A 25,910-nucleotide genomic window follows, 5' to 3' on the forward strand; every position below is an offset into this window, starting at 1 on the left:
CGGGAAGAAGAGCCGGGTCTGGTCGGGCGCTGCGGCGGCTTAACTTTCCCCAGGTCCTCTTTCTGTCTCCATCGTCTGTGATCTCTTTCATCCTCTCTCTCTCTTTATCATCCTGCACGTTGAGCCTCTGTCTGCCCCCGTTCCATCTCCCCGACCTGCCAGAGACTGTGCTGGGGCAGTCAGCAGGAGGCCGGCCGTCTGACGACGAAGACAGAAGAACAAGCACGAACAGATCCACCACAAGCCATGTCTGCCGCCAGCCTCGTCGACCTCCATCACCAGCACGATCATCGCCATCTGCTGAGTCCCCCGTTGACCGCGGCGGGCCCTCTGCCTGGCTTCTCCGCCGCCGCCGCCTCATCGACCGTTCCAAACCCCCACCAAACCGCCCCGAGTCAAAATCTCCCAGCCGGGACCCCTCCAGACCGGCCTTCTCTTGAGTCTCGCTCCCTGCCGGCGATGCAGCAGCACCAACACCAGCTGCCAGCACCCCGGAACCCTCCTGGCCCTCATCCCAGCGCCGCCCGTTCGCAGAATCGCCTGTCCAGCGACATGAGGAATCGTGGTCCCCTCCCCGTGCCCTCCGGCCCGGGCGCCCATCTCCAGAACGGCCACTCCCGCAACATGTCGGGCACAATGCCTTTCGAGATGCCTGCCCGCAGTCCCCCTAACCCAAGCAGTAAGAGTACGCCTGTTTTTGGTGTTTGGTCGGTCGTCTGTTCGGGGAGCTGATTCGTTTCACCCGTCGACATCCAGATACCAAGCATGTCCCCTGCAAATTCTTCCGTCAGGGAGCTTGCCAGGCCGGCCCTGCCTGTCCCTTCCTGCATTCGACCGATGCCGCCGTCGACTCTGCTCCATGCAAATACTTCACAAAGGTACGCTGGGTCACGGTGCCATCATTTCCCCCCTTGGGCCGGAATTCCCTTTTCCCGGGATCCTCACCTCTCTCCACCTGGTCCGGCCGGATTTGAAACAGAGAAGGCTGACTGATAGTGTCTTTAGGGCAACTGCAAGTTTGGAGCAAAGTGTGCGCTGGCGCATATCTTGCCGGATGGGCGACGGGTGAACAGACCTAACATTGGCCTGGGAATGGCTGGAGGGCATCTGAACTTGGGTGGCCGGGTGAATCCGCAGGCTTATCACAACCAGGATTCTGCGCTTACCAACTCTGTGTTATCCCAGCAGCGCATGAATGGACACGATCCTCGATATGCCTATCCTTACGCTGGCCAGGACGAGTTTGCGGCTCTACATGCGCAGCAGCAGCAGCAGCAGCAACAGCAACAGCCTTCCTACGACGTAATCCCGACGATCGACGCGGGTCTCGTGTCAGACACGAAGTACGGATCACCAGGGGACGATATTCGACTCCCCGCATCTCCCAAGCATCTCACGGCTCTCGATGCACCCCTCCCGGCGTCATTCGACAGCCAGGGAATATCACACGCCGCCCGTTATGGGCCGGTGGCAGCTTCGATGCCGTCGAAATTCGGCCTCGACTTCTCGTCACCCCCCGCCCAGAGATTCGGAGCTCCTTCGGATGCACTCAGAAGTCTTCGTGATACCGCGTACGGCTCTGATCTGAGGAAGCAATCGTCGGCCCTGGGATCTTCTCCGCCCGCAGTCCCGGACGATCCGCTTGGTCCACGGTTCCTACACTCTCAGAGAATGGCCAGGCCTAAGATGCTCTCGGCTAGTGTCCCACGGCCGACAGTGTTGGACGACTGGGATGACAACAATTTCCCGATGGAGGAAGACTATCTCCCGGGTAGTCTACATGATGATGTGCTTACTCCCCAGGAGAAGATGAGGAGGCTCTCTCGCACAGAGCAGGAATTGAGCTCGAGTATTAGAGACCTCAGTGGTCTAGGGTTGGCGGGAAGCTCGACTAAATTTGGGTCTCCATTGGGTTCCAGTCCGTCAAGATTTGGAGCGCTGTTTGCCAAGCAGCGACAGAAGAAAGAAGAAGAGGCCCACGGCTCGTCCACCTTCAATCATGTCGGATCTCCCCTCCGCGAGTCTTCCCTGAACTTCGGTTCGAGCCCCAGCCTGCAACCGATCGGCAGCCGGCCTTCTGGAGACATCTCTCCTTTTGTCTCGAGCCCCGCGCGTCAATCGTCGATGTCTATGATATCCCAGCAGCTCAGCAGTATGTCACTCCATCCTGGTTCTGCCCGGCAGGCTCCCAGCAGCCGTCTTGATCGTACTGTCTCGTCGCCTGTCACCACGAGCAAGATCGACGAAGAGCAGGGTGACCTGGTCTTCTCGATGGAAGAGGAAGAGAACGGTAAACGGAGCAGCGCCACCTGGAGCTCCAACAAGCCTGCCTCGAGCGGTGAGGAGACAACTCCAGCACGAGATGCGGACGTCCAACCATGATGACAACAACTTGAGAATCCTTCGAATTGGAATGGAGAGTCGCGGTCTTCTCCTAATGGGCATGACATATGTCCAATCCATGTATATTTTGTGCGGCACGCATGGCGCTCCTGTTTGCTCCTCGAAACCTCTATTTCCTGACTACACATACTGCATAGAATGATCCAGCGGTCCCACGGTTTTACACATCTATTGAGCGTCCAATTTGCACGCGGTCATTTTTTTAGATACATGTCTTTTTGGGAAAACGGTGTTCAAGAGCTACTGAAGTCCTACAGTCTACTTCGCGTCTTACCACATCCTTAATTACATAGTCTCTGTTTATTTTCAGACCGAATCGATCATTCTGAATATCTGAGACATTCACTTTACCTATCCAATTTCCAGCTGGCATCATGTGTACATTTCTCTTTTTCTTTTCTTCCCTTACCTTTCCTTCTCCCCACTCAGGCACAGTTTCTGAGCACGATTACTTCATCATCGTTCTCCCTGTCCATGAATAAATGATGCCTCGATCTTTTTTCTTCTCCCTTTTTTTTCACTCCTGCACTATAACGTCATACAGTACAAACACATAAAAGAATGACACAAAACAAAAAAACTACAGTTAAATAAGTTAGCAATGCAGATTACGAAAATACACACAACATAGGACCAACCAACTAAAACAGATATGATAAATAATTGTGGTTCCTTTTTTTAACTTCTCTTTGGCATACTGTGATCTAGCTTTCTCTCTCCTTCCTTAGCTAGCCTTAGATTCTGTTTTGTGATTTATTAAGTAGTCGAGTCGAGCCGTGGCAAATACAATATCAGACTGTTTGAAAGTACACGGGTATCAGCAAGTGATAACTAACAATAGTAATTTAATTCGACTAGGATCTGGACTGGACTTTCTTTGTTTTTGGCCTTTTATACCTAAGTATACCTACGCCAGTATACCTACGCGAATCGTTACGAGTCTGAAAGCAGTATAATAGACTCCTAAGCAATAGGAAAAACTTGAAATTCGAACTTAATTATCTACCTAGCTAGCTAAATGAGACTGAAACAGTAGCAAGTATCTAGATATCTGGAAAATAATGGCAAGAAAGGGACGTTCCGGGACGGGAGGGACCAGAGGGGGAAAGGATGGTTGAAGTAGCTTTTAGTCTTTATTTATTTATATTCAGGTTCTTTATATATATCATATCTCTTTGTCTGGTCTGGTCTGGTCTGATCGGATCGTCCCATTATATATGGCTGCATGTACATGTGCATAAGGTGTTGACTTGCTGTCTTGGATTTATCAAAGGGGGCGGGATAAAAAACTAAGTGTTGTTCAATCTGGTTAAGAAAGATGGGTTGAGGTACTGGATTCGTACTTATATGTACATGGATATATCCGTGTTCGATTTGCATGACAAATATGACGCATAAGAATGATTTCATAGACCGCACTAAGTATAAACACAAATTTCAACGGGATAGACAGCTGAAGACACATCCCATGTCTATTCTCTTGTTATATTGGCTATGCTGTACACTACTACATACATACATCAAGATGGGGAAAGAGAAAAAAGGGCAGGCTTTTTCATCTAACACCTAAGCAAAGGGGGTTGGTTGCTCAGATAATAAAATAGATAGATAGATTAACACCCGTAATAGTTGCGCCCCATACAAACAAAAACCGTGCCTAAGCCTCCCTCCCCTGCCTGGAGTCGGTTTCCCAAGTCTTCTCTCTCAAACAGACAAACAGACAGCTAGAACTCACTCTCTCAGAAAAGAAGTGGATATAAAATCATACAATCGAATCGTCGAATGGATAGTAGTCGACTTTAGTCTCTCAGATTCGGGGGTCAATGTCATCGAGGTACATGGCGCCGCCTTTGAGGCTGATAAAAGACGGCGTCTTTGACTGAGCTTGGATCTGCGCGGTCTGCTTCTGGGAGAGACGGTCCGCGAGGGTCTTGCGCTCCCGCTCCTTGATGTCGGCCAGCTTAGCTTCCTCCGCCCTGTCCCCATACAGCATCTTGTATAACTCGTCGGTGCCGGACGAGATCTGGTTCGCGAAGACGTCGATCGCCTTCTCGGTCAGAACTTCGACTTTTTCGGCAAGGGCCTTGTTCTCGTCTGCCCGCCTACGCTTCACGGCCTCCTCCCGTTCCTCCCGCTCGTGAGCATCCTTTCGTTTCTTCTCCTCGACGAGTTTCCGTCGTTCCTCCTTCGCTGCCAGATACTTGAGGGAGTGGCCCAGTTCGCGCTGGACTGGTGGCACCACGTCCAACGGTGGGGTAGAGAAAAAGAGCACGTGGCCCTGCTCGTCCCGCTGGAACTGCTCACGGATGTCGGCCGGAATCGCTGCATTGGCAGCGTCGCTGAGGTGGAAGACCTCTATCGGCCGTGGTGCGTTCGGATTGTAAACCGCAGGCGGAGGAACATGCAGTCGGTTCGCTTGGTAAGACGGGTAAGCATGCTGAGGGGTTGCGTACTGGGGAGGAATAGGTTGAGCTTGGTAGACGCTCGGATGCGGTGTTTGCGGCGCGTAGCTGCCGGCACGGTTCGGGAAGGCGGGTTGGTAGACAGGAGTAGGAGGCGCCTGGGGCTGGTGATAAGCTGGCGGGGGAACTGGGGCCGGCGAGTTCTGGACTGGAGGAACTTGCGCTGCCGGCGAACGCGCTGCCAGTGGAGGAGCAGTGCCGGTCATGTTGGTGTCACCTTGGCTATCCACGCTCTGGCGCGCTGGTGGGTGGCTTATGGAGGGTTGTCGAGGAGGAGCAGGAGGGAGTGCGGGCTGAGGGACGGGCTGTGGAGGGGGCGACGGGGTGGGCTCTGGAGGAGGTGATTCCTGGGAGTAGACGTGTCAGCTTCAGCGGATTTGCTGAGGGAGAACGAATCTGGCAGCACTCACATTCTCTTCCCTGGGACGACAATGGACTGCTCCAACAATGGGCGGCGCATTCTCCGCACCCCATGTCGGTTTTGGGAGCTCATCGGTCTCCTTTGCGCCCTCCTTCAGCAGGTGCTTGATAGGACTGGGGACCTTCTTGATCTTCCTAGGGGCGTCGAAGAGATCCATCTCGTAGTCCTTCTCTCTGACCTCGTCAGGGAGACAGCTGGCCCAGGTCTTGATCTTGTTCAACTTGTGCTTCTCCTCGTTGTAACGGGCTTCACAGACGTACACCTCCTTGTCCGGAGGAAGACCTCTGGGTCGACCGCGGTTGTAGCGGGTAAAGAACATCACGAAGCAGCGGTCAAGCACCTCTTCGATGCGATGGTCCCGATACTGGCCGGTCTTCACCACCTCGTTCGGATAGAAGTGCTTCTCATACTGGTGAACGGTCTGCTCTGGCCGGTAGTACCAGCATGCATTGACCCATTTTTGGCCTTCAGAATCTTGCCATGTGCGGTAGATCTGGGCCACGATGGGCTTCGTCACATCGTTCGGGTTCTGGATGTGCACCCAGTCGCCCACTTTCCACAGCTCACCGTTGTGTAGGATGCCGTCCGGCAGCGGCAGGCGCCCGTCCTCCATCAGATACTCGCTGTCGGGCTTTTTCTTCTCCTGCTCTGCCAACTTATGCGCCTCCACCTGCAAATCCACGGCATCCTTGTAGAGCTGACTGTCGGGCTGGTTGTAGGACTTGGCATTGTTGAACATCAAGTCCATATCTTTCATGAAGTGGTCAACGGAGTTGTACTTCTTCCGCTTGGACTTCCTCTTGATGATGTCGATCGCCATCGGCTCCTTGATCTCCACGAAATAGTCCGGATACTGCGCCTTATCCGGCAATCTCTCAAAGTGGCGGACCTTGAGCTGGCCGCTTGGATCCTTGAATTTGCGGATGCCTTTCAGGACCGCCTTGATCCTTGCTTCCATGGGCGTGTCAACTCGCGGCGGTCTTCCGCGTTTCTTTCTGAACTCGGGATCGTTGGACTTTGGATCATCCTTTCCACCATCTCTCTTTCCGGCTGCCGACCGAGTGCCGCGCTTCCTCCTGCGACGACCTTCATCGTCGGAGTCGTCGGCATCGTCGTCATCATCGTCCTCATCTTCTTCCTCCTCGTCCTCGTCTTCAAGAGGCAGAGGATCCGCTTCGGGAATCTCTCCCAGGTCCGGTAGCTCCGCCACTTCAGCGGAGATGATCCCTTGCTCCACTAGTTTCTTGAACTCGGAAATAAAGACATCCTGCATGGTAAAAAAAGGGGCTGTCAGACCCTTGTCAACCGGAGCGGTTTTCGTCGGTCCACCCACCTTGATGACCAGCGCATCTTCGTACGCCTGCGACTTGGGACGGTTGTACGTCTGCGCATTGTGGGGTATCTGGGAGGATGGCTCCAGTCAGCAGCTGTAGGCGCGCGGAGGTTGGACCGGGGCTGCGGTGCTCACTCACCAAAGCACAGTCTCGCACGAATTCGGCGAAGTTTTTGTACTCGCGCTTGTTGATCTTCTGCTTCAGGATACTTAGAGCCATGGGCTCCTTGATGATGTCGTAGTAGTCCGGGACATTGCGCTTGTTGACGCTGCGATGGAACAGCCGTGAAGGGTCATGGCCACTGCGATGGGGGGGAGAGCTATGTTAGCCAGTGCCGACGAAGGCTCTCGGGGCCTGGAGCGGGTACGCACTCCTCTTCTCTGTAGTTGTAGATGGCCATGACGACGTCCATCATGGCCTTCCACTGGTCCTCGGTCACCTCGCTGGCGGGATCGTCGGGGTTTTCGGCGGCGCCATCGTCCTTGTCGTCGGGGATGCTGTCGGGCTTGCCATCGTTCTCGATCGACTTGACGGGCTCTTCAGGCGCGGGCTGCGGCGTCGGCTGCGACGCGGCCTCGGCGGCCTCTGGCTCCGCAGATGCTTTCGCCATGTCTGCACCGGTCAAGCGCACTGCAACGGACGACCTGCTGGGGGAGGGACGCGAGAGCAGGTCGATACGAACGGCCAGACGCTGTCGAGCTGCGAAGGAGACGATGTTGAGCCTTGAAGGATGCGACGCGGATGACTAAGCGGCGTCTCGAGCCGCCGGGCGGTACGGTACGGTACGGTACGGTACGAGACCGGCCAGGAAGCTGCGATAAGATAAGCCGGGCGCGGTGAGGCATGCTGTATGTACAGGACAGGACGGTCGCGTTGTAGGTGAAATCCTTCCTACAGTCATCTCTGCTCTATTCTATCCTCCAGATATCTGCATCCAGAGTAGATATGCTACGCGCTCTGCAGGCCCGACCAGCGCTGCGACGCAGGCCCGCAAGCGCGCCAGACGCGCCCTCGGAGCTCTGTTCCTGCAACTGTCGCCGTCCCCGCCTCCGCGCGCGCGAAGCCGCCGCCGCTCGTCATGGCGCAGCTGCTGCACATCCTCGGCCTCGGCCTGCCCTTGCGCTTCGTCTCCTTTTGAGCTGTCCTGTCTCGTCGGGCCCGTCTGGAACAAGGGTGTCCTTTGTTCCTCATTCTACATATATATACAGCACTCCGAAGAAGACAACCGATTCTTCCTTATCTACGTCACACGGCTTCCGTCCGATACCCCTCCGCCGCGGTGAGCTAGCTTCGTTGAACCCGTCCGGACTTCGTTTCTGTACCTGGTTGCTGGCATCGCGGTGATCATATCATCCCTTCCTCTGTCCAGAGGGCTGGCGGCGGCAGAACGTTGGGTACTCCCGGTCCATCCACGGTTGCCCGCAAAGAAATGAGGATTCGAGTCCGTGGACCTGCGGGGCAGTCCACCATCACGCTCGACGATGCTGCCACGGCCGACGCCCTCCGCAGCCAGATCGCTGAGAAGACCGGGCTCACGGCCTACGACGTCAAGTACGGCTATCCGGACCTGAAGCCGCTTCCGCTGGACCAATTCGAACCGACACAGAAGATCGCGGACATCGGGGTCAACCTGAACGGAGAACAGCTCATCGTGACCAGGAAAGAGGGAGCCCCCGAGCCCCCAGGCAGCGGGCCGGCACCGTCTGGCGCGGGATCGATTGCTCAGCGGGAGAACCCTCAGCAGCCCCCGGGCCATCTGTCGCTAGATCGCAAGCAGCATGGGAATGTCGAGAACGATCCCCCGGAGGTGCCGTCGCCGGAGCACGGTGGCACCTTCGTGCTCCGCATCATGCCCGACGACAACTCGTGCCTCTTCCGCGCCGTGGGCAGCGCCCTCATCGGGGGGATGGACACGATGACGGAGCTCCGGTCGATTGTGGCCCAGACGATCCAGGCACAGCCGGACGTCTACTCGGAGGTGGTGCTGGAGAAGCGGCCGGACGACTACTGCCGCTGGATCCAGAGCGAGAACGCCTGGGGCGGCGCGATCGAGCTCAGCATCCTCAGCAAGCACTTCGATATCGAAATCTGCTCGATTGACGTCCAGACGCTGCGGGTGGACCGATTCAACGAGGGACGGCCGATGCGGTGTATCCTGGTCTACTCGGGGATCCACTACGATACGATCGCGCTCTCGCCGTCGGATCCGCCGTTCACGCATGCGTATGCGCCCCCGGACTTCGACACCAAGGTCTTCGACGCGGCGGACCCGGTGGTGCTGGAGCGGGCGCTGGAGCTGTGCCGGATCCTGCAGGGCAAACACTACTACACCGATACGGCCAGCTTTCAGATCCGGTGCAACACGTGCGGGGGGATGTTTGTCGGGGAGAAGGGGGCGACGCAGCACGCGGCGCAGACGGGGCATTATGACTTTGGCGAGGCTGGTTGAGTATATATATATATGTGTGTGTGTGTTTTCTACGTTGTCACATAGAGGAGAAGACAGACGGTGGGGGAGAGTATCGTCGTCTGCGAGGCGGACGTGGAGCCCCGTGGTGCGCTGATTGGCCGTTAGCTTCTCTGTTAGCCGCGGCGCGTTCACGAGGAGCGACATCGTGCCGTTTTCTTGCGTTTTTGTGGTGATCGGTAGAGTCTTGATATCTTATATATATATGGCCTGTCCTGCTGTCATGTTCTCTGTAGAACCAGACCCCGTTGTTTGTCTTCCGTGTAAGCGACGTGACGTCGGAGGCAAAACGTCACCGCCAGGTCGGCTTCGATCCCAAGGAACGACCATGGCCTGTTGACCGTGCGCTGCTCCGTCTCTCCGTCCTCCTTTACATGGCATCATCGTCTTCTTCGTCTCGTTTGTCGTCCGCGGTCAGCTCGATCATGTCGTCCAGCAGCGCGGCCACCTCGCTGGCCGCCCCCGAAAAGGCCCCCGATGAGACCTCCAAGATCAAGACCTTCCTGTCCATCCTCCGCAAGTACGTCTGATATCTTCTCCCGTGTTCTCCGTTAAAGACCGGATTTCAACAAGACGGAACATGGGAACGTCGCGCTGATGTGGCCTGTCTTCTCTATCCGATAGGTTTATCGGGGTCACTGATATCGCGAATATCCACTTCTCCTTACCAGCACAGCTTCTCGAGCCCACGCCAAACCTAGGTCAGTTCCCCTTTATCTCTGTTCGTGCTGTCCAGTCTACAGAGCTAACTGACCAAACGCCCGGGCACAGAGTACTGGAACTACCTCGACAGACCGGAGACCTTTGTCAGGTCAGAGTACCACTGTCTTCAACAGGACGTCCCCCCTTCTGACACCATCACTACAGCATTGGCAAGTCGGATGAGCCGCTGGGTCGCATGCTCGAGGTGTTGCGCTTCTGGTTTACCAAGGACCTGGTATGACCTTTTCGTCCGCAGCCGGTCGGACATTGTGCTGAACGGGACGAACAGAAATATATTAAGGGCAAACTGTGCAAACCGTACAATTCCACTCTTGGAGAGTTCTTTAGGGTTGGTGGCGCACATATGCAGCTCTATATTGATCGGAACTCTGGATGAACTGACTATTTTGTTTCCTACTCGCAGTGTAACTGGGAGGCTGAAGACACTGCACCCGCTGTCCTCTCCTCCTCCGGCAAAGGCGGCGCAGCAGCGAATGGCACCGCTGCAGTGGATAGCAACGGTGCCCGGGTCAAGATATCCTACCTGACCGAGCAGACCTCGCATCACCCTCCGGTCTCCGCCTACTATGTCGACTGTCCCGAACGAGGCGTCTCGGCTCGCGGCTACGACCAGATCAGCGCCAAGTTCACGGGCACCAGCATCCGCGTCAGTCCCGGCGAATATAACCATGGGATCTTCATCACGCTGAAGAACTGGGGGGATGAGGAGTACCGGCTCACGCACCCTCATGCTCACCTCGGCGGTCTGCTGAGGGGCACCCTCACCATCTCCGTGGCAGATGCATGCTACATGACGTGTCCGAAGACGCGCATAAAAGTCATTCTGCAGTACCTGGAGGAAGGCTGGCTGGGTCGTACCCAGAACAGAGTCGAAGGCGTCATCTTCCGCTACGACCCGGACAACGACACCAAAATGAAGATCAGCGACGTGCCCGAGGCGGACGTCCTCGCCCGGATCACCGGCTCCTGGCAGGAGCGGATATACTACACGCTAGCCGGGTCGAAAGACCCCCAACTGCTGATCGATATCACCCCGCTCTTCCCGGCTAGCAAGATCCTCCCGCCCGACGAGGACCAGCTGCCGAACGAGTCCCGCAAGTTCTGGTCCGAGGTGACGGCGGCCATCCTGGACAAGCGGTACAGCCAGGCGACGAAGCTCAAGCAGGAACTTGAGGAGCGCCAACGGCAAAAGGCCGCGGCCCGGAAGGCGAAGAACGAGGAATGGGTCCCCCGCTTCTTTACGGGTGTCGTCACGCCGCCGGGAAAACCGGAGTTGACCGAGGAAGGGAAACAGGTCCTCAAGGCGATGCATGAGGGCAATTTCAAGCTCGAAGAGAGTCGGGTGACTGGTACATAGACAAGACAAGAACAAGACGGGTTGCTTTTCTTCTCTTGTCTATCTATCCGTCGCCATCTCTGCACATATTTTACGGGGGGGTGATTGATTGAGTCAAACATCCCCAACTCTAGATTGGCGTTTTCTTTTTTTTGTTCTTTTTCCAGGTTTAGATCTCTCCTCATGTATGGGTTTTGTTTTCCTTTGTGTGTGTGTGTGTGTGTGTATGTCTAGGTCAGTTATAGATATCTTATCATATACAGGTTCTGCGATCACGGAGGTTATATAAATTCTCTGTCGCATCCTGTTTAATGTACATGTACGGAACAGAACAGAACAGGAACACAATTTGGTTGTTGGGGCTGAACAGAGGAAGAGAGAGAGACAAATAGATCGATGGAAATATTTCAAATTGGTTAGCTACATCAGTTGTCTTATATATGTCTTTTAATCTTGTCAACTTATCGAAAGAAGTGGTCATATCATATTCATATTATTTTTCGAGCTTGCTTTCCATCCTGGTGCATATGTATACAGTGCCATATAATTGTCACTTGTATGTACATGCAGTGCACTCATATCCATCCACCCATCTCCAATATGGAAATCCAATCCACCTGTCAATGATATATATTTTCCCAGCGCAAACTATTAGGGGAAAGACAATTAAACACCCGTCTCTCCTCACTCTAATATATTTTATCTATCCATAGTCATAGTCAATTCTGGTAGCCCCTTCTCACTCTCCTATTTCCGGTGGGTGACCTGAATCGGTGGTATCGACGCCAGGCTGACATCTTCATGGCTGTCGTTGTACTTGATTGATTGATTTCTTTCCGCCGCACGTGTATTGCATAGTTCTATTGAAATTCGGCTCGACTTGCCTGGAACTCAGAGGCTCTTGTTTTTAACAACCGGTGTGGACAAGACATGGCAGCGGAGATGAATTCGCAGCGGCTTAAGTAAACTTCAACTCCTACAACGTGAAGTAATTCATAAGACCTATGTGCAAACGACGCTGGAAGAATATATACTACCCAAGTCATTAGCAACGACAGAAACCAAATAGCCGTAAAACTGGTCAATCATGATCCCATTACGTCTGCGGCCAGCCCGCTACCGAAAACTGAAACCCAAGCCAGGAAACCCAATGCCTGTAACTCCATAGACCACTATCGCCACTTGCTCCCTGGACCTCTTCTCGACTTGAGTCCGTTACGCGCCTGCTGTGACCACCCTGAATCCTGCGTTCACAGTTTTGGTGATTTCTTCGTTCTTGTGCGGTAGCAAAGACAAGGCGTAGGCAACGTCGTTCCACTGCCTCTCTGTCTCGCATCTTGCAAGGCGAGCTGCAAGCTTATCGGCAAGCTGTCTGGCGTGTTTGTCCTGCAAAATCAAAGAGGGTTAGCCATCGGGTCGCAGGATCATATGTTCAAGAAGGATGCGTACCTTTTCAATGAAGCCAGCCAGGAATTTGATGATGCGCCTCAAAGCTCCCTCGTCGAGATTCTTCTCTGCACTCAAAAGGCTAAACATGTCGACGAAGTGGTTGTAGACAGCGTTATCCTTGGTCGCCAATTCAGTAAAGAACATGCGGGCCAAGTCTGCAATCTTCTTGTCTTCATCCTCCAGGCATTTAGCCATCTCACCCAACTGCCCCTTGACCTTGACCTGGCCAGCCAGAATCAAGAAAGTAAGGGTCATTAGACAGGTTCGCTTCACGGAAGCATCGTCATCGTTGAGTCGACGGTACAGGAAATCGGTGTTCTCATCAATGAGATGGTTGAAACAGACTGCCATGTCACCCAGAGCAATGACTGCATTACTGCGCACGATGGGGTCGTCGGACCTCTCCATGATAGTGATGAGGAGGGGGAGATTCTTCTCACAATACTCCGCCGACACGCACATGAGCTTTGCCATACACAGTGTCGCTGCAGCCTGCAGATTATGGTCAGGATAAGCGTTGTTATTTGCACATATCTCAGTAACCAGGGGCCCAAAGTTTGTCAGGAGGGAGTTCTCCCCATAAAGGAGCTCGCGTTCACGGATGTGATTCATTGCTTCCGTGAAGTCATCCTCAGTCGTACCGCCGATAAGATCAAGTTCATCATCTTCAGCTGTTTCGCCCTTCTTCTGCTGGCCTGCGTTGGCAGGCTTGTTCTTCTCGTGCTCAGCCTTGCGGCGCTTGAAATCGAGCTCGCACAATTCGAGGTGGACAATCTGCTTGATCGCAATGTGGCCAACTATAAAGAGCAGCTGTGAGAGTGGCCAGGACGTAGTCTTTTGTTTCGGACTCTGACCGGTACTCGAAGCCGTACCCGGTCTCTGCTCGCCTGCGACAGACGTGTTCCCAGGGGAAGGTTGTCGCAGTTGCGGCTGGAAAACAGCCCTCGTTTTCCGTCTAATGATCTCAGAACAGACAGTGTCCGGGTGCTTTGCGAGAGCGTAGATCGCACTGATTGCTTGCTCCGCCACACCATACCATTCTTTGCTGTCCGAAGCAATTTCGGTCATCGCCGCGAGCTTGGTCACGACGGGATGGTCGTTGGGCAGCTTAATCCCGGCATCCTTGGACTTTGCCTGCCGGCCGGGAGTCATCCTCCGCAGCGCAATGCAAGTGTATTTTGCGAGTACGAGATCAGACTTTCCCAAGCTTCCTAGTCCGATTCGCAGCATTGCTTCGATTTCCTTGACAACGATCTCTGGGTCGGCCAGAGCAAGCATACCGAGAACAATGATGGAACCTCGGCGTTGGGTTCTTGAAATTTCCTTCTTCTGTACACTGTACACCTGCCAGAGTTTTGCGATAACGGCGTCCGAGATATGGCCAGCTTTCATCATCATACTGAGAAGCTGTTCCAGTGAAGTGAGCTCTGCCTGCGTAGAACCAAATGTAAGACTGATCATGTTTCGAGCGATGTAGTTGGCGGCGTCATTAGGACTGAACGAGTCGGGCGCGTCGAAGAAGAGTCCCTTGTAGCAGTCGATCAGATGCGTCTGAACACCCTTCCCCTCATCGCTGTTCCCTTTAGTCCAGATGAGTCGAAGCATGCGGCGGATTCCAGTGCGCGCTGTCTCGACCTTGTACGCGTCAATCACCACGAAGAAATCCATTGCCTCGATAACTTCGCTCTTGTTTCTGGATGACAGCAGCTGTGAGACGATCCCTGACGCTGAGTGCAGGACTTCGATAAAGCGAAGCGCTTCAATGTAATATTTCCTCGTCAACTGAAGCCGTGCGAGCAATTCAGACGTGGCTGCCTCTTCTGCTGCCTTTTCCATGGCCGCAGCCTTTTGCTCTTCTGTCATTCTTGGGGCCTTCGACGGTGACTCGTCCGGCATCTGCGTTGCATCGTCCAAGAGCGCACTGTCAACATGCGAGGCACCCATTTCCCCTTCTGCCAAGCCAGGAGTCTCTGGAGGGGGCTTCAAAGAATTCAACTCAGTCTCGACAGCTTCCAGTCTAGCAGACCACTCTTTATGTGAGAGCTGACCACCGTGCATCACACTAAATGGATGGGTGGAGACCAGTTTAGCCAGCAGCTTGATCGCATTCCTTCGCACGTTGCTGCTTTTGTCTTCTAGACTCCTCGCCGCCAATTCTGCAGCTGTCTGTCTTCGTTTTGGGAACTTCTGCTCCAGCTCGCAGAGCTTCATATAAACCTGAATCGCCCTGCAGCGACAGTAGGGATTGATATCCAAGAACCGCTCCTCAAGAACATCGAAGAATGCGTTAATTTGCGTGTTGTAGTTATCGCTCCTCTCCTCCTGCTTGCTAAGATCTGAAATGAGGTTTCCACAGACCTCGATAACGGCACAGCGCAGGGTGTAAGACTAATGATGCGTCAGAAACGACCACCTTGAAAAGGCTAGGTGCTGGACGTACCTCGCTGTCGAGTTGCTTTGCGAGCAGCGTCATCTGCTTGATGATGAGCCGTGGGGCAAGCTCAGAGAGCCTGACAATGAATGCCGAGATGGACTTGGGGCCTCTTGTGTCGTTTGAGTTGAATTCCTTGTTCGCGAGCTCCCTGACACAACGTTAGCCCCAACTCAGTCACGAAGGTAGCGCTGTTGCATACTTCAAAATCTCATCTGAGAGCTGCGGATAATCGTACTGCTCCGCAAGAATGTGCAAGAATTCGGCCATGGGCTCCGAGAGATGCTCGAAGTAAGTCAAGCTTTGTACGATAGACGTTTGGGCTCCTACATATATCAGTTTAGCGAGAATGGGGGATCTGCAAATGCTTCAAGAGCATACCGAAAGCATGGCCATGATGTTTAACGGCAATGCACAGAACTTTGAACGCATGCATCCGGATCGCCATATTCTTGACTCGCTGCTCGCTCTCCAGGATGAGATAGACCGAGCGGGTGAACAGGTTCACGAAGGTATCACGGTCTGATGTGGTCATAAAGATCTTGCCTAGCTTGAGCTTCATCACCTTGCACATCGTCTCCATGGAAATCTGGATCTGGGCCGTCCAGTCCCAGTTTCCGTCCTTTGCGGTCGCCTTGGCTTTGCCCGATTTACCGGGGCCTCTACGCGCGGGCACCGCATCCGTGGGCTTCTCCGCGGCTTTTATCTCGACGGCCGAGAGAGCCCACTGGAGCAGGAAGCCGTACATCTCCAACAGCTGCTTGTGGTGCTGGACGGCCTCCTGCTCGTCGGCTTCGAGGTCACCGTGGATCACATCCGCTTCAACGGCCAGGCCGGACACAATCAGATCGAGGATCTTGCTGAGGGTTTTCGAGGGGATCGCGGCGCAGCATCTGGAAAGGGTCAAGAGTTCAGAATCATGTCCACCAGGGTAACAATCTCGTGAGGGGTCAGGAGAAGGCGGGACACACTTGAGCAAAAATTGCAGCGAGTCAAAGAAAGAGGGCCTGGTCAATCCTTCGGGGCTTTCGGCGACCGCATCCACGATGGGGTTCAGCACGGAATCGATGAGGGTGGTTGACAGCTGGTCGGGGTCATTCTCGCAGTCCTGGAGCTCGGAATCGGCCTCGGGGGTCGGGACGGACGCAGGGTCGCTGAGGTAGTACTTGAGGGATTCGTTAATGTCAAATTCTATTCTGTCCTCCATGGCGGGCGACTGTGCGGGCGAGCAGTCGTGGGAGGCCTTGACTTGAGGTGAGAAGGCGAAGCGGGACGGAGTCGAGATGTTGATCCGTGGGTGTTTGTGTTTTGCCCTTTTGGGCGCTCCAGGCGGCGCCGCGGCCGATACCGTGCGATACAGCCTGGGACCATACACAAGGTCGCGGAGGGCTGTACCGTTACCGCCTGTGACCGACGCGCACCGAACCGCCATGCCGCATCGGGCACCACCGCACGCCGCCCTGAGCAGCCTCGATCGACGCCAAACACGATCCAGCCGGCGATCAACAGATAAAGACAAGCCCGACAGGCAGCCCTGATCGCGACGCCAGCACTCTGCGCTCTTCCCGCACACTGTCTCCCCCTGTGACGGTTTTCCAGAGGACGAATTGACGTTGTCCATTCACTGTTGATCTCAGCCCAAGCAGATCCTCGGCTCTCCGCTCCCTCGCGGCTGACTTTTCGCTCCAGCCCCGCGTGCTATCCGCCCAATTGATCGGTACCATGTCGAATCAACATATGGCTGCGACAGACGCGTTTGAGATACACCGGGATATTGCCCCCAGAGGGGACCGCACCGGGCGGCCCAAGCATGCCGTGGATGATGGCGCGACTACGGACACCGACGCCTCGAACTATGCGGAAGAGAGCGAGCGCGAAGATGAGGTCCCGGAGGAGGAGATCGACGAGTCAGTTAAGGAGGACATGAGGAAGCTCGAAGAGACTTTCACCGGCATATCGGAGCGGTACCGACTGATCAACAGAATCGGAGAGGGTACGCCTTCCCGGTTCCTTCTCGTCGAAGGCTCTGCTAACATTAATCTCCGTTAGGGACTTTCTCGACCGTATACAAGGCGGAAGACCTACTCTACGACCACTACCAGAACGATTGGGACCTGGATCAGGAAACAGAATACGACAAATGGACGGGTCCTCCCGCGAAAAGACGGAGACTGGGTGACGACGCGCGGTCGTCGTCTGGCAACCGCAGGAAACCCCGATATGTCGCACTGAAGAAGATCTACGTGACCAGCAGCCCCCTGAGGATACAGAACGAGCTCGAGCTGTTGCATGACCTCCGGGGATGCAAATCCGTGTGTCCTCTCATCACCGCGTTCCGGCATCAGGACCAAGTCGTCGCCGTCCTCCCCTACTTCCCTCACACCGACTTCCGCATTCAATATCGCACCTTCATGGTTGCTGACATGCGGCACTACTTCCGTTCGCTATTCACGGCATTGCATGCAGTACATAAGCACGGCATCCTTCATCGAGATATCAAGCCTACGTAAGCGGAACCCGTCGCGAGCTTCGTCGGTCTATCAATGCTAACCTCGATGAACTTCTTAGTAACTTCCTCTATAATCCTGAACGTCGACAGGGCGTCTTGGTTGATTTTGGTTTGGCAGAGGTACGTCAGATATCTTCTACAAGCGAGGCATCACACAAGATGGCAGTTGACGGCTGACCTGAATTTATAGCGCGAGGGTTCCGAGTATACCGGGACTTGTCTTTGTGTCAGTCCGCCACACATACGCCGTGGCCGAATACTTGGAAGCTATTACTCGACCCATTCATCGTCGGCTTTGTCGGTGGGCTATCCCAAGAACGATTCAAGGCCATCGCGGCGCGCCAACCGAGCCGGTACTCGCGGGTTCCGTGCACCTGAGGTTCTCTTCAAGTGTACATCTCAGACTACGAAGATAGACATGTGGTCGGCAGGCGTTATCCTGCTGACCTTGCTCGGACGGCGGTTTCCATTCTTCAATTCTGCTGACGATGTCGAGGCGATGATTGAGATGGCAAGCATCTTCGGTACCCGTCGCATGAAAGCGGCTGCGGCAATGCACGGGCAGATATTCGAGACAAACATCCCCACAATTGGAGAGAAGGGATACAGCTGGGAGAAGCTGGTGGTCTGGTCGAGTTGTGTGGAGGAGCTGACGGAGAGTGAGAAGCAGGCGACGCGTCTCCTGGCCGGATTGATGGAGCTTGATCCCCACAAGCGACTCAGCGCCAAGGAGGCGTTACAGCACGAGTTCTTCACCAATCCTATCGACCATGATGTTGAGTGGGGTGGTCATCCCGAGAGCGAAAACGAAGGCGGGGAGTCGGGCGGAGATGAAGATGGAGAAGCAGCTGAGGAGGAAGCAGATGAGGTAGCGATGCTATAGTTTACGGCCGTGTGTATAATAACGATAATCATCACCAGCATAATGTTATGAGGATACCTTAATGGCGTGTTATGGATATGCTACTACGTACGGCCCTGTATACATCACGTGAGAATACGTATGTTACTGGCGTCATCGGGGCTTCACCATGATCTGAACATGATATACATGGATCGTACATATATACTCTGCCCTTCGTTCTCCCGATCGACTCCGTAGACCACGCACGTTGACGCTCCAAGAGCTGCCTCTGTTCTTTTCTTCTTCATGCAGTTTCCTGGCCGTGCCATTCGGTGATAGTTAACAGTACCCCTCCTACTACCCAAAGCGCCTCAATCTCTGTTGTTCACTCACTAAGAGGACAGCTTCTTTTTCTCCGGACCGAGTGCCATCGGAGTGTCTCTCCGCAGTCTCCTGTATCTCGTTTCCACCTGCACAGCTGTCCTGGCAATTCTTATATGCCAGTTCACCAGCTGGGGAAGCTCTTCACCGTCGTCATCAACGACAACAACAACCCGCTCTGACTGTAACACATACTCTCCTCCGAAAGAACCACCGCAAACCGCCACCTTGAACCGCATCGCGAGGAGGGCCATGTCAATGGCGTGGTACTGCTCCGGCTCGTCTAACACCGAGCTGATCGAGAACCTGTACAATGCGGGGCTCGTCAAGAATGAGCGAGTAAAGAAGGCCATGCTGGGCGTGAGCAGCTCCCTTCGTTTCCCATGCTCATTTATATCTACCTGCCTTGTAGTACCATTATGTCAGGGGATAACAATTGCTTGATTTCTCATTGTTCTTCATCTTTTGACTGTTTGTGCTTTGTGGATCTCCGACAATCTCACCCACTGAAGATGATATTATCATGTCTTAACACGCAAACAGCAATAATAGGTAGCTGGAAAGCTGACAAGTTGAGATCAAAAGGTCGATCGGGCCCATTATGCGCCTTCTAGCCCGTACTCCGACTCTCCCCAGGCCATTGGCTACGGCGCAACCATCTCCGCTCCGCACATGCACGGCCATGCCTGCGAGTATCTCATTGACTTCCTCCACCCGGGCTCCCGGGTCCTGGACATCGGATCCGGCTCCGGCTACCTGACGCACGTCTTTGCGAACCTGATCACGGATTCGTCGTCGCCGCCCTCCGACGCCGACGGCCATGTCGTCGGCATCGACCACATCCAGGAGCTGGTGGACATGGCGCGGAACAACATGTCCAAGTCCGCGGACGGCCGCAAGTACCTGGAGTCCGGGAAGGTCAAGTTCGTCGTTGGGGATGGGCGGAAGGGCTGGAAGGAGGGAGCTCCTTACGATGCGATCCATGTCGGTGCAGCGGCTGAGACGCTTCACTCGGAACTGGTCGACCAGCTCCGCGCCCCGGGACGGATGTTCATCCCTGTTCAATCGGAGGGTGGAGGTGGTACTCTGAGTGCGCTCGGGCTGGGTGGAGGACAATATATCTGGGTCGTGGACAAGAGGAAGGATGGCTCCATCCACAAAGAGAAGGTATTTGCGGTCAGCTATGTGCCGCTGACTGATGCACCGAAAAGATAGGTGAGGTGTTGGGTAATTACAGGGTTAATCACAATTTTTGGGTACCCGTCCCTAGTTGGCTGCAGAAATAGAATATTAGTTTCTAATCAGAAAGGGCCATTGGGGACTTCTGAACGTTGATATGTCAAGTGGGGTTTCCAATAGACCCATAGTCTTACATCGCCGATCAAATGTCGAGCGAATTGCACGGGTCTTTTTTAACAGTATAAGTTCCGCGATATATCTCTTATACGAGAGCCGTATAGGGTATTCCAAGTCTTGACTGTGGTCAATGGACGAGAATATCTTAGCTAGACCTCAGAGCAAAGTTCAAGTCGAACCTTCTGGATTATCACTGAAGGGGTCATCAGGGGTCATCTTCTACTGACAAATTATTTCTAGAAAACAAAAAAGTAACGCCTTTCCAATGCCAAAGACAAACATCACGAGTTACAACCGGTATACCCACCAAACTTCGCCCTAAAAACACCAATCTGAGATACATAAGACACGTATGAAGAATAAGCAATATCAGAAATCCGACACACTTGGAGGAAAGCAACGGTATCGCTGATGAGAAAAGAGCTGACCCGGGGAAGAGAAGCTGACTCAACCGAACGGAAAACCACCGGGAAAGTTGAACCCTTGACCCGAGAACTTGAACTGTGGGCCTCCCCCTTGCTGGAAAAAAAATTGCTGACCACCGCCTTGCTGGAAAAATGGGTGGCCTTGGAATGGATTACCTCCTCTCTGAGATTCCGGATCGTTGGGGTCATCACCACTGTCGTAACGCGCCTTTAGCTCAGGGTCGGAGAGAACCTCATACGCCTCGTTTATGGCGGCCATTTTCTTCTCCGCCTCCTCCTTTGTGACTCCCTGAGCTCTTGCTTTGTCAGGGTGGTGCTGTTTGGTAAGCTGCCGGTACGCGCGCTTGATAGTCCGCTCGTCGGCGTCACGGTTCACTCCCAAGACCTTGTAGTAATCCTTTTGTTTGGAGCGCTTGAGTAAAGCCTGTGCTTTTTGCAAAAGGGTCTGAACCTCGTTAGAGTTGGAATGGTATTCCTTGGCGGTATTGAGCACATGGACAGCATCCTCAAACCTGTCCTCATCGATGGCAGTCTGTGCCTTGAATAGAAGACCATGGAGGGATCGTGGATTAAGGGCCAGAGACTCGGAGCAATAAGGTTTCGCTTTTTTAGGCATGCGCAACTATACGAAAGCTGTGATCAGCCGCGCTGAATAAAAAGCAAAGGGACTTTAGGGTTACAAACCTCTCGGTAAGCTTCACAAGTGCTCTCAACCAAGAAGATGTACAGGTTATCAGGTGCTGTAGGATGGATATGGCCGGCTTCTCTGGCCTCCTTGACATCTTCCTTGACGTCATCGATCAGCCCGCTATCTTCCTTTGTTCCGACCATCATGTTCACAGCGTTGTTGAACTTCCGCTTCTCTATGAAGTCAAGGAGTTTCTCCAGCCGCTTCACAAGCTGCTTTTCTCTGCGAAAGAGGCGGCTACAGGCCTTGGAGTCCGGGTCTGAGTGCAGACATTTCCGGATTTGCGCGACAGCACGATCGGTATCCCCCAGTGCGTAAAACAGCATCGCTGACATCTGCAGATGCGGTTCTACCGAACCCGGCGAGATCTGCAGGACATGGGCGAGATCACTTATGCCCTCTTGAATCTCACCTTTCTCAAAGCGGCACCGTGCCCGCATCTGCCGTAGATTCAGAGCTGTGCTAGCCTTCATAATGGCGACCCCAGCCTGTGTCACACACGTCTCCCAGGCACCTCGTTTCTCTGCTTCTTCGGCCAGAAGCGCAGCGGCCTGCGCTTCCTCAAGTTCTGCATATTCTGCCGAGTTTTTCTTGCCAGCATTCTCGAGATCCTTCTTCGCACCGTCCCAGTCTGCGATTTTGGTCTTGATCCGCGCCCGTTGGACTAGGGCACCCTCGAAGTCTGGTTTGAGCTTCAAGACACGATCGAAGTCCTCTGTCGCCTGGTTATTCTTCCCCAAAGACAAGTAAGCCGCCCCGCGCTGGAAGATTGTGAGGTAATTTGATGGATCGCGTGCGATGGCAGCATCAAAATAAGGGAGAGCATCGCGAGGGGAGCCATTTGCTAGGTGAGCCTTTGCGGAGGATATCAAGGACGACAGTGGCGTGTCCGCCGCGATGTCTGGAGCCTGCAAGCCATAGCCGGTTGAGAGGCAGGCCAAAAGAATGGTAAGAGATTGCAGTGAGACGATCATTGTAAACCTGCCGCTCAGTAACACGGCTATGCGACGACAGGCTACGGGTCTTCAAAGGGTACAGTACATAAACTATTGGAAGTAAGCGTTAAAAGATAAGACGTAGGAGACCCGGCCAGCTCAGGAAGCGATTTGCGAGAAGATTCAAAGGATGACGAGGAACAAAGCAAAGAAGGGAGGGTCCTCGGACTGGCCACAGTCACATTATTCCTGTCGCTGTCGAGCAAGGAATGGACTGAATGTCGCAGAAGTCGCCCTCGCCTTTGCCCCTGCGCTGCTCCAAGCTGGCCTTTACGCCGTTACGTCGTACCGTACCGTACCGTACCGTCCACCCGCTGGCGTCACATGACAGCAGCCCTAAGCCCTACTTTCCAGGCCCGGAGCGTCCGGATCATGTTCCAACCATCCTTCCATCTATATCGGTCCATGGGCCGCTCAGTGTCAAGCATGTTCGGCACCCCCTGGATATGCTCGAGATGTCTTTCGCGGTCTTTTAGGCTCGCCTTGAAACAGCGACCGCTTCTACAACGCCGGACTCAGTCGACAGGTACCTCTCCCGTGTATTCTGTTGCCGTCGGATCCAAGCTGACGGTATTGTTCAGCGTCAGATGTCGGTCTTTCAGCCGCGCTGCTTAACCGGGCTCGATTGGTGGCTACAGAGCATGCTGCCCTCTCCGCCAGTCTTGCGGAATCGTTTGATGCGAAGGTCGCGAAACGAGTCGGCGAGCTCGCCCCGATCGCCAACGCCTTGAAAGAGTGGGACAACGCAAATGAGGTGTGTCATCCCTTTTTGACTCTGCTTGTTTTCATCTACTTACGGTACACTGTCTGGTTGCAATAGTCCATATCAGAACTGAAGTCCATACTTAGCGATCCTGAAACTGACTCTGAACTACGATCACTTGCCATTGAAGATCTAGAGAGCAACAATGCCAACCTGCCAGCGATCTCTGATAAATTAAAACAATCACTTATTCCACGTCACCCGTTTGCGGACCTTCCTTGTTTGATTGAAATCCGGCCCGGTGCTGGCGGCGATGAAGCGGGGCTTTTTGCCTTTGAGCTCCTAAGAATGTACTCTGCTTTTTGCTCCCGGCGGGGCCTTCGTACAAGCATCGTGAAACAAGACATGGAGGTGGGAGCCGTGGACGAGCGCCTTACCGAGGCGATCATGGAGGTGGAGGCGGAAGGCAGTTACGACATTCTCAGGACCGAATCTGGCGTACATAGGGTGCAAAGAGTCCCTGCCACAGAAACGAAAGGCCGTACGCACACCAGCGCTGTCAGTGTCATGGTCCTTCCCAGTTTTCCCGAATCTGGAGGCGGCGAGGACAGTCCCCTCAATTTCGATGATCCAACTAGTGATTATTATGTCGATCCCCAGGAAGTCCGGACTGAGAAGATGCGAGCCAGCGGTGCTGGTGGACAACATGTAAACAAAACTGAATCGGCTATCCGACTGACCCATATACCCACTGGGATCGTCGTTTCTATGCAGGATTCACGTTCGCAGCATGCCAATCGCAAAAGAGCGTGGCAGCTTTTGCGTGCAAAGTTGGCGGAGGCGAGAAGAGAAGCCCGAGAAGAGGAACTAGTGAAGCTCAGAAGAGGGGTTATGGGGGGTGTGGCCAAGATGGGGCGTGGTGACAAGATTCGCACTTACAATTGGGGCCAGAGCCGGTGCACGGATCACCGAAGCGGTATCACAATACATAATCTAGGAAGTGTCCTCGACGGTGGGGAGGGTCTCGAGACGGTCATGGATAGCGTGCGGAGTTGGCTTGTCGACCGTGAAGTAGAAGCCATGGTTGCGGAGGAGGCGGCGAAAGAGGCGTCCAGAAATAACTCGAAAGCTCGGTAAGAAGAATGCTAGATGCACGCTTTTCAGGCAGCGAGTCCAGTACCTCGTTTTGTACTATAGACGCTATGCTTGCGTAGCTGTGGAAGGTCCTATATTTATACTGGTGTATGATAAATACTAGCTTGCCTTGAAATTCGATAAACCCCTTTGAGAGGCGGAATGAAGTCATGCATGCAGTTCGTACTAGTACAACCTCAGCCAATATCTCCTGTCATATATACTTCCTCTGTGGATCCAAGACATCCAACGCTTCCATCGTTTTCTCGTACCTGTTGATCAATCAGCTATACATTCATTCAATGGCTAAGTCATCCGGGATACGAACATGGTGAACACAATGCCTCCACTTAGGATCAGTCTTGCCAGACGTGGGACTGCACCGGACCATAAGGTAAGGACGCCTTCATCCTTGAAGATCTTCGCCGCACAAACAAAGCTGTTCTTGTAGTTTTTCCTTGCTTCAATCGATTGCATCCTTTTTCCCTATTAGCCATGCCCGCCATGCCCGCCATGCCCGGAATTTGGAAGGCTTTCAGGTATCAATGTCTCACCTGGTCTTAACAGTATCAAGCGGTTGCGTGACATAGCTGAGATTCAGACATCAGCCACCTTTGAATGTATATAGGAAATTATGCATGAGCATTTGAGCGTCGACCTACACAGTAATCAAGCCCGCCATGCCGCCAATGGCGAAAGTACTCAGTGTTCCAAGCTTTTCTCCGGGCGCAACATAGCTTTGGGCGAACTGCTTCAACGTCGTGTAGCTTCCGAATCTCGTGGCAGAGTTAGCAGCCTGTCTTGCCGTCGTTGGCACAAAGCCTTGGAAGAATCCGCGAATTCCTCGCTCCTGGGCAATTATTTTGCTGCCGTGTAAAAAGCCACGCATACGGGGCTTTGCAGACTTCCGGTCGTCGATCCTAGAGTCAAAACAAAGATCGGGTCAGAAAAGGCATTCATCGAACGATTTATATATGGTGGATAGCAGGAGCAACGAACAGCTGCGTCTTAATGCTCTCAAATGGTGTGACCGCCAAAAGGGATTCGGTGAAACCTGCGCCAAAGCCGGCGATCACTGTCCGCGGACCGGATATTTTGCCATTCTCATCCTGAAGCAGCGATTTGAATGTATCAAACGCCACAAATCCTAAGATCAAGTTGCAATGTTAGCAGCTACCGCCTAATATCGTACCGAGCATGAGCGGCGACGGTTAAATGGAAACGGCCGCACTCACGTATTCCTGCCTTCAGAGAATTCCCAATGATTAATGTAGTACATCCTGCATACCACTGTTTTCCAAATGGCGGCCAAGGGAGTTTTTTCCCATCCGGTAATCTACGATTGAGTTGCGATCGTGTCTTTGCGACTGGCGTTATAACGGTCAGCGCCGAGAATAACTCAGGGAGCATAGAATTTTCGCACATTCTGCAGGGTAAGTGATTGCTGCAACGGATGTTAGCAAATAAGCAACACTACTTTGCGCTTGAGGTCTCAATGCCATTGAACAGCTCATACCTATCTCGATCGCCCCAGCTGTAGAGCCGGCGATAATCGATCGTAGACTGCTAGGCTAGAAGAGATTGTCAGTCAAGGAGCCGTAAAAGAAAACGTGGAATCCTAAATAAAGGGGGAAAAAAACCTTCGGCCTCTGATCTTTCTCTGTAGTTGCCATTGCGGCAGGTACATAGACAGCCTCAGACAAGTGGAGTGTCGTCGTTCGAAGTTCAGAATAACGGACCTCGCGGGGCCGACTATCGGCGAGATACTTGCCAAATTTATACGGCAGCCGACAGCTGCTACGTACGCAATCTCACCAAAGAAGCTGCCTACCAGGCACCTAAGGTGATA

At 53.7% G+C, this 25,910-nt stretch overlaps 9 protein-coding genes across 9 annotated transcripts; 5 read left to right on the forward strand and 4 right to left on the reverse strand.

Moving 5' to 3' along the window:
• Positions 1 to 246: 246 nt before the first annotated feature.
• VTN00DRAFT_7440 (uncharacterized protein) lies at positions 247 to 2,382 on the forward strand (the record flags this gene model as incomplete). The annotated part of the gene is made up of 3 exons (XM_069434188.1): positions 247 to 679; positions 757 to 878; positions 1,006 to 2,382. 3 exons carry the CDS (start codon positions 247 to 249, stop codon positions 2,380 to 2,382), a joined length of 1,932 nt encoding a protein of 643 aa, XP_069287494.1.
• Positions 2,383 to 4,210: 1,828 nt separating this feature from the next.
• VTN00DRAFT_7441 (uncharacterized protein) lies at positions 4,211 to 7,230 on the reverse strand (the record flags this gene model as incomplete). Its single annotated transcript, XM_069434189.1, has 5 exons — positions 4,211 to 5,212; positions 5,276 to 6,553; positions 6,620 to 6,688; positions 6,759 to 6,921; positions 6,992 to 7,230. 5 exons carry the CDS (start codon positions 7,228 to 7,230, stop codon positions 4,211 to 4,213), a joined length of 2,751 nt encoding a protein of 916 aa, XP_069287495.1.
• Positions 7,231 to 8,049: 819 nt separating this feature from the next.
• VTN00DRAFT_7442 (uncharacterized protein) lies at positions 8,050 to 9,069 on the forward strand (the record flags this gene model as incomplete). The annotated part of the gene is made up of 1 exon (XM_069434190.1): positions 8,050 to 9,069. One exon carries the CDS (start codon positions 8,050 to 8,052, stop codon positions 9,067 to 9,069), a length of 1,020 nt encoding a protein of 339 aa, XP_069287496.1.
• Positions 9,070 to 9,512: 443 nt separating this feature from the next.
• Positions 9,513 to 11,167, forward strand: VTN00DRAFT_7443 (uncharacterized protein; the record flags this gene model as incomplete). The annotated part of the gene is made up of 6 exons (XM_069434191.1): positions 9,513 to 9,607; positions 9,712 to 9,788; positions 9,859 to 9,898; positions 9,955 to 10,024; positions 10,079 to 10,138; positions 10,214 to 11,167. 6 exons carry the CDS (start codon positions 9,513 to 9,515, stop codon positions 11,165 to 11,167), a joined length of 1,296 nt encoding a protein of 431 aa, XP_069287497.1.
• Positions 11,168 to 12,361: 1,194 nt separating this feature from the next.
• VTN00DRAFT_7444 (uncharacterized protein) lies at positions 12,362 to 16,647 on the reverse strand (the record flags this gene model as incomplete). The annotated part of the gene is made up of 6 exons (XM_069434192.1): positions 12,362 to 12,532; positions 12,596 to 14,983; positions 15,036 to 15,177; positions 15,229 to 15,352; positions 15,408 to 15,919; positions 15,998 to 16,647. The coding sequence occupies 6 exons, from the start codon at positions 16,645 to 16,647 to the stop codon at positions 12,362 to 12,364; spliced, it is 3,987 nt and encodes a 1,328-aa protein (XP_069287498.1).
• Positions 16,648 to 16,748: 101 nt separating this feature from the next.
• On the forward strand, positions 16,749 to 19,975 carry VTN00DRAFT_7445 (uncharacterized protein; the record flags this gene model as incomplete). Its single annotated transcript, XM_069434193.1, has 8 exons — positions 16,749 to 17,019; positions 17,076 to 17,532; positions 17,595 to 17,655; positions 17,726 to 18,403; positions 18,719 to 18,724; positions 18,784 to 18,834; positions 18,884 to 19,120; positions 19,346 to 19,975. 8 exons carry the CDS (start codon positions 16,749 to 16,751, stop codon positions 19,973 to 19,975), a joined length of 2,391 nt encoding a protein of 796 aa, XP_069287499.1.
• A 588-nt stretch (positions 19,976 to 20,563) lies between these two features.
• On the reverse strand, positions 20,564 to 22,203 carry VTN00DRAFT_7446 (uncharacterized protein; the record flags this gene model as incomplete). Its single annotated transcript, XM_069434194.1, has 2 exons — positions 20,564 to 21,163; positions 21,226 to 22,203. The coding sequence occupies 2 exons, from the start codon at positions 22,201 to 22,203 to the stop codon at positions 20,564 to 20,566; spliced, it is 1,578 nt and encodes a 525-aa protein (XP_069287500.1).
• Positions 22,204 to 22,650: 447 nt separating this feature from the next.
• VTN00DRAFT_7447 (uncharacterized protein) lies at positions 22,651 to 24,064 on the forward strand (the record flags this gene model as incomplete). Its single annotated transcript, XM_069434195.1, has 3 exons — positions 22,651 to 22,750; positions 22,806 to 22,978; positions 23,045 to 24,064. 3 exons carry the CDS (start codon positions 22,651 to 22,653, stop codon positions 24,062 to 24,064), a joined length of 1,293 nt encoding a protein of 430 aa, XP_069287501.1.
• Positions 24,065 to 24,275: 211 nt separating this feature from the next.
• Positions 24,276 to 25,734, reverse strand: VTN00DRAFT_7448 (uncharacterized protein; the record flags this gene model as incomplete). Its single annotated transcript, XM_069434196.1, has 9 exons — positions 24,276 to 24,333; positions 24,390 to 24,539; positions 24,616 to 24,651; positions 24,724 to 24,981; positions 25,061 to 25,208; positions 25,297 to 25,428; positions 25,485 to 25,505; positions 25,578 to 25,632; positions 25,702 to 25,734. 9 exons carry the CDS (start codon positions 25,732 to 25,734, stop codon positions 24,276 to 24,278), a joined length of 891 nt encoding a protein of 296 aa, XP_069287502.1.
• Between the last annotated feature and the right edge of the window lie 176 nt (positions 25,735 to 25,910).

This window comes from Thermoascus crustaceus, assembly GCF_041956765.1.
Source record: "Thermoascus crustaceus strain CBS 181.67 unplaced genomic scaffold VTN00scaffold_4, whole genome shotgun sequence".
NCBI classification, from domain to species: domain Eukaryota; kingdom Fungi; phylum Ascomycota; class Eurotiomycetes; order Eurotiales; family Thermoascaceae; genus Thermoascus; species Thermoascus crustaceus.